The sequence below is a fragment of the Ascaphus truei genome, chromosome 1 (assembly GCF_040206685.1).
Source record: "Ascaphus truei isolate aAscTru1 chromosome 1, aAscTru1.hap1, whole genome shotgun sequence".
NCBI classification, from domain to species: domain Eukaryota; kingdom Metazoa; phylum Chordata; class Amphibia; order Anura; family Ascaphidae; genus Ascaphus; species Ascaphus truei.
Window position 1 is genome coordinate 192930445 of NC_134483.1, and position 7353 is coordinate 192937797.

Genomic DNA, 7353 nt, shown 5'->3' on the forward strand with positions numbered 1-7353 from the left:
TACCATTTAAGCGCCAATTTTGAGGAAAGATAACACCTGAGTCCCACTGGTGCTTGGTCCTGTGAGCTTAACATTCCTGTAATCTTTCACGTTTAATACAGAAGGTCTAATATTGTAAGACCACACCTAAATAGAAGTTTCATTGAATGGTGGGGTGTTTGTGTCAGAGTTGACTGTGAGAAAAATAAAACGTTACAGACTCCAGATACACATAGAGGGTTTATTTTAAATGTTTTAAAGGATAGTTACATCATAATTATAAAAATTACTTACATAATTAAGTAACAGATTGAAAGGGTTATACTTCTAAATGCAGAGAACTGTTTACATTGCTTAAAAAAGAAAAATAAGCTCCAAGGATGAAGTTGTTTACCCAATTTGTAGTAGCGTACGCAAACTTTTTTGAACTATACACATACCAAGAACCACCCAAATTGCACTAATGATGCAAAATACTAAAAAATGTACAGCATTGAAAAGGAACCACAAATTGGTAAATTCATAGTTCTTTTACTTAAAACAATTGTAACGTTTCTCCCCTAAATCAAAGCAGCATCTACAGAAGCATCTATTGCCACTTGGTAATTATTTGTTACCTCAGTTTAGACTGCAAGAATTTTATTGAAGATCACTTAAGTAATAATAATAAAGTTAATGGAGTAAGAAAGTTTTTTTTTTTTTAAATTTTAACTATCTGGTAACTGGGAGGTTCAAGGTGCAATATTGGATTACTAAGGTTGACCACACCCCTGATGTACTTTATTTTAATTTTATTATTTAACTATTTTGCAGTGTTAAAAGTACACATTTTCCCAAATCATATTGAACTTTTCTTTTTATTAATATAGTTTAAAAAAAAAAAAAAAGCATTTGTATATCATTTCCCAGAATCCCTTGCTGCAGTGGAAGCACTGCAGGCGATCATGGTGAAAAGCAGAGTTGCAGACATGTGAATGTGCTCACAAATTACATTTTCAACTGCTTTAAAAAAAAAAAAAAAAAAAGAAGCAAAAACCGTTGCAGAGGACACAGAAGCCCAGGAAATAATACTATGTAATATAATACACAACATAATAGGAGAATGGCAGCGGCAGACCCAATTTATATCACCATGGCATGGGTCTTACAAATGGTTGAAAAAATGAATAGGCACAGAGAATGTGCTTTCTTTACAACCACATCCAGTGGCAACTATTTTATACGCATTCCCAAAGATGCACAAAACTATGACCAACCCAGAGGCAGACTTCGGGGGCCCTTTTTTCTTCTTGTTGTTGAGTAGTACCTCCATGTCTGTTTTTTGTTATATTGGTGGTGGTAGTCTATCTTTATGCCGATTATTTCCTTGGGAACCAAACCGTTGAGTTTCTCCTACACAGTTCTTTACGATGCAATATACTTTTTATTTTGTTCATTCATATGCATGTTGTTCTCTTCAGTCCACTATCTGCTGCACAGCATTCATTTTTCTACTTAAACACAGTATGTTAAACTTTCCAAAACTGAATTGTCTAACCGGACCCTCGATATTTTATATTTATCTTCCGATTGTCAGGATGCATGGGACCCTGCATTCACCCATGCTAATCCTGACCCCTCGGATATGGAAATTCCTACTAACCACTATAGTAGGGGAGCTCAACTCCAGTCCTCAAAACCCAGCAGCGGGTCAAGTTTTAAGGATAGCCCAGCTTCAGCACAGGTGGCTCAATCAGTGCCTCAGTCTTCAACTGAGCCAGCTGTGCTGAAGCTTGGGATATCCTTAAAACATGACCCATTGCGTGGTCTTGAGAACCACAGGGTTCTGCAACAATTGGACCAGTCTCCTGGCTAGAGTGGGGGGGGGGGGTGGGGAAGATGAAACCAAGCCGTTTCACAAATGATATGATTGAATGAACAGTGCTGTATTTGGCCATATCAACTTTGGTAAATCGGACAACTGTTTTGCAAGTGATCAGAGATCTTGCCTAACAAATTAGTCTCAGCATAAAAATTGGCTGTAGATAATAAATCTGCCCTTCACCTAACGATAACTAGAAAGTGGCTGTAATGGTAATTGGGCTGTTTCTTGTACCCTTTTTTCCCCCTTTGGTGGAAATGGGGGAATTTTTTCTTCCTCCAACTTTTACCAAGTACAGTATTTGGTTGCCTACTATTGTTTCTCTGACATAGAACAAAAAAAGAACCCAAGTGGAGGGAGTGCTGTAACTTTCACAAAACAAAATTATCCAAATTTCCAACATCTATGATATAAAAAACAAAAAGATTGCCCTGAAATTCAGTGCTCGGAAAAAGAAACATTTCACAGCTCAATCATTGAAGGTTTTGGCACTCAGAACTGATAATTTAATAAGAAAGCGAACAGAAAAAAAATAAAATCAGAATCAGCTACGTAGTTCGAGTTTTATTTCTTCTTCAGAATGTGTGGTTCCTTTAAATGCCGTCACATACATACAAGTGGAACTTTACCGTCCGTTGGCACCATATTTGCTTCACCAGTGCATTTAACCCTACATACAGCCATCAAAACATCACTGTAAGCAAATTTACAGAATGCAAAGGAAGCAAATAAATGGAAATAAAAAATAAAAAAAACAAAAACATTGTAACATGCAACTTTATTTTGTTACATTTAACGTTGTACTACGTAAGCATGCAAAAAAAAAAAATGGTCTGCGTTAAAAGGTTTTGTTATTTTTTTTTTCATTTTATGTTTTTCCTTTATTCAAAAGGTATTACATGGCAGCCTGACATCACACACACACACAGAATACAACAATTCTACAGCAGGTAAATGAAAGGCCAATAAAGTTGTATACACAGAGACATAGCTTGCATTGTCACAAGCCCTGTGAAATTTGTGGACAGTAATGTGGAACCCCCTAGAACCAGGAACCAACATGTAAGTTACCAGGGTAACGCAAACACTGCATGCAGATCTGAAACATGAGCCTTAAAAAAAGCCCAAAGGAGATGGGGAGAAAAGACTGCCTCCAGACACCCAAAAAGGTGCATTCAGGTTGTTAAAAAAAAATAAAATAAAATGTACTGGTAAACAAAATTCAAAATGAGACCAAAAATATTAAAGAAAAGATATACAAATAAACAAAGATAATACCATCTAACTGCTAGAAGTTACTGATATTAATGCATAAGTGGATACTAAAATATGTAGCGTGTTTACAACAGCTACAAGGAAAACGAATTAAAAAAAACGAAATAACCCAAAACACTTAGCATATTGTAGCCCAGTTGCATTAGGTTATGCACATATTGGGTGTATACATGATACACACATTCATTTGTGTGTCACAAACTATGGTTTGGGCTCACGGAGCCAGGCTCTGCTTTGAGATTTACATGCAGGACTCTTAAGAGTCAATAGAAAAAAAAAAAAAAAACACTTGGATCTGCAGGATGGAAACACTGTTGCAAATCTGCTCACTTTGTTCAAAACACAAGAAACATTTATGACTCAAGTACTTAGTGCGTAAAAGACTGCATTGAGAAGCTATTTACTGAAGGACAATAGCCCGACTTTGGTTGCCCATGAACTGGACATACTGCAGTAGTAGCAATGGACAAACAGCAAAGATAATGTATTTATGTTGTGAGCACTAGTAAACCATTCAACAGCAAAACGAGGCACAAGCCTTAAGGCTAAAACATTAAATCTGGCAAAGAAAGGGAACAAAGGGACTTATGCCACCAAGTCTTCGGAATTAACACCATGATGGAGGTCACTTAAGCCTCTCAAACCTCTGCAGTTAGTATATCGTCATATTTAAGCAATGGTTCGGTATCAATATTTCTCATGTACCGTGCAAATCGTCTATGTATGTACAGCAGTTTTTGCACTGTTCTGCCTTCGCAATATTACATAAGTTTTTTTTTTGTTTTTTTTGAAACACGAGTGGCCATTTGCTCAGGTCTTGGACACTTTGAAAAGTGGTTAGTGAAGTATACAGGATTGAATTTAATCGGTGAAATAGAAACACCAAACATTGTCTGCCGATGTGTTATGGCATAATTCACAACCGCAATCTAAGGGGGTTAATTAATCACAGATTCTGGACAACTTTTAAACAGATAATACAGGAGTATGCAGAATTTCGTGCATGTAACAAATCCACATGGATCACATAGTTTGAGTGTACTTTTATACCATAATAGTCTTAAAAGATTTAAAATATATACTTAAAGGACAGTGTTTTAAGCCAAATTAGTATTTTGTTTTTAAAGGAAATGATAAAAAAAACAGTAAATAGAATGGACCTTTCTTCACACTTTGTTTAGACAGCGACCTCTTAATTTCTTTTATTATGCAAATAATTTAGATCTAGAATCATAGTATGGGTGATGAAGAAAAGATTTCAAAACAATCTAGATGGGAGACCCCCGGATGACCACAAATATTTGGCCACACTCAACCACTCACCTATTTGTTTAACATACATTTTTATATATATATATTGGAGTTTAAAAATGTAGGTGTATGATAAATGAATTTGCGTTAAAGTGCTACAATTGACAGCTGATTACAGGCACCCAGAGTAACAGAAGTTATGAGTAAGGTAGTTGTAACATGGGGGGGGCGGGAAACAACTTAACCTACATAATTGGGCAGCTCACTGTAGCACCCCACATGTTATAAGACGGAACACTGGGAAAAAAATACTTTCAAAACAGCCTAATTGGGTGTATAGTCATCTCTTGACCAAGGTATCATATGCCCGGTTTTAGGTCAGGATATGCAAAGGCAAATACCATAAATCTTTAACGGCATTATTAAAATATTATTTTTTTTTTTTCATTCCGGCGACACAGATGTTGACATGTCTTATAATTTAAGATTAATAACAACATAAAACCAATGAGCATACTCTATAGGTTCTATTTTATTGTGCTTGACATTACTCCAAGGCTGGAAAACCCTTCAGTACTGGGGGGGGCAAATGCAATAACATCACAGTGCAATGTCTTGCTGTCCCTTTTAGCATTAAGGGCTTCGCCCATCACTAGGCGCCTCCAAGAAGGATGTCGCAAAACTAAAATAATGAACTGATAGCTATGTTAGGGAAGATAGATGTACCAAACCGTACTTGCATGAGTGAGAAATGAGCGAGTGCTGAGGAACTACAACAATTACATTTCTTACAGTTCTTTTTTCATTTAGACAATGTACAAAGTTAGTCGAGCCGGTCACTTTGTCTCTTCCATCTGCTTTGATTCACCTCCTGCTTTTCAGATTCCGATTTTCTTCTTAAGGATAGGGTCCATTTATGCAAAATATGTCATATTCAAATAAAGTGGTTAGTTTTCTTTTGTGTGGAACAGAAAGAACTTGGAGTAGGTTGTTCACAGCAAAACATTATTTTTTTTTCTTTTCTGGAAGGGATTGTGGGTTCGCAGGGACATTTAAGCTTTCATATAATCGGAAAGCAGTGAAGTCTCTTTTTGTCTACAAATTTTTACATTTAATAGATCCATAAGTTTGGCAAAATGTCCAGGATCCCATTTAGGATGTCTTCACCAAATCGTAGACATAAATATGGAAATCGTCATCAAACTTTATGAAATAAACAGAGGGTTTGGCTTCCACTTGATGAATAACCATGCCAGTCCTTTTTGAGCCATCTTCTTTGGCATATTCCACTTGCTTCCCTACCAGACTGTCTACAACTTCTCCTGGCTCCCTTTCTGCAGGAGGGGAATCATCTGTTTAAAAAGCAAAAACACAGAAAATACTTTAAGCAAGCAGCAAAGGTACAAATCTAATAGATTTACTAGGAATGTCATATTAAATATCTGAAACCGCTCGAAAAATAATCTTTCACTCAATGTAAATTACCTTCTGTTTGTGGATAGTTAGAATATATTTCACCAATTATATCTAATTTAGATCCGCTCATCTCACTAAAGTCACATTTAGACTTTGCAAACTGTTTGGGCTTACGCTTTTAGGCTCCGGTTTAAAAAGCAGTAAACGGGACTTGAATTTTAAAACAACAATTAAATATGGCAGCAGTTTCACTTTATTGCTATTCCGATATGTGATAACACTCTACCATTAGCAAATCTAAATGGCCTATTACGCTTTAGCACACAAACATTTTGTAAATGTATGAGTGGACTAAGGATTCAGCCCCTTATCAAATTCCATTTAAAAGCTTCCACTGCTAACAAGCCTGCCGCATGCTGTAAGAATTATTGTCAAAAAATTTGCTAGAATCCAGTTCAATCAATCAGTGAACTAGAGATCGGTGATTCTATTTTGAAGATTTAAATCCGCCAGTTCCTTTGGTCCGCGGATCAGTCTCAAAACGGCAAATCCAAAGTTTCAGATTTGTAAAAATTTTATTTTAGAGGAGCAATCCGAAATCCGTGGCCGGATTGTTAAAAACCTGCACAGATTAATCACTGGGGGGGGGGGGGGGGGGGGGGGGAGAATCTCTCTCTCCACGGATTAATCCATTTGCGGATCCTTAAAAATCCATTTTGGATTGTATCTGATGGCAGATTTGGATTGATGCACACAGATTTTTTTAGTGCCCAAATACGCAGACGGATTTGGTCTGGTTCGCCCATCTCTACTGTGGACGGCTGAAGTTGAACCACTATGGACCCCTAAACTACAGTGGTAGCGCATACCTCTAAAATGTACTTACGGGGTGTTTACTTTGCGGCAGCATGGGGCTTCCTTTAAGCAAATCCTTTGAGTGTCCTCCTGTCTTCTAGATGCATACCAGTCATTTTTCATTTATTCATTTTAGAATACTAATATTTTAATGAACAGAGCTCAGTTTGTATGCCGATATTTCAGAATAGTATTACAATTGGAGTGCTATGTGATAAGCAACAGTTTGGGACTCCCTACATTAAGCACCTGATCTAATCCAATATTAGAATTAGATATAATTACTTACTCGAGTCTGGCATGATACGGAGATCCCCTTCTTTGTAGTCATCTAAAAGCTGGTACATGTATAAGACAGGGTCCTTCTCATAGGTTATATAAAACCACGTGTTCATGATGGGAGCTCGTGCTAAAACCATCCCTCGCCACTCATCTTTGGAACCGTCCTCCGTTTCAAACATGTGTTCCACTGCTTTACCAATCATAGTGTCCGCCAGGTGGGCATCGCTGATTCGAGAAGAAGCTGAAAAAAAAAGAAGTTACAATTATAAAATTTGTGCCCCATTACGTTGTAAACTGTCACGGTTCTCAATACAATGCTTTTTGGTCTGGAAGAACCATAAAAGTCGTAGGAGATTTTATTTGTAACCCAACATATACACACAATATATCTCTATATATAAAGGCAGGCTTGCAGACCTGTCTAAGACATGTGA

The 7353-nt window shown here is 37.0% G+C and overlaps 1 protein-coding gene across 17 annotated transcripts in view; it reads right to left on the reverse strand.

The window, feature by feature from the left end:
• Nucleotides 1-206: 206 nt before the first annotated feature.
• Nucleotides 207-7353, reverse strand: part of SPIN1 (spindlin 1) — a 103108-nt gene continuing 95961 nt past the window's right edge. For all 17 annotated transcript variants that reach the window (XM_075599636.1, XM_075599644.1, XM_075599654.1 and 14 more), the window contains 2 exons: nt 6927-7160; nt 207-5718 (listed from right to left, as the gene is read on the reverse strand). In XM_075599636.1, the coding sequence (XP_075455751.1) occupies nt 5519-5718; nt 6927-7160 (434 nt within the window). In that variant the 3' untranslated portion in view covers nt 207-5518. The remainder of the gene's footprint in view (nt 5719-6926; nt 7161-7353) is intronic.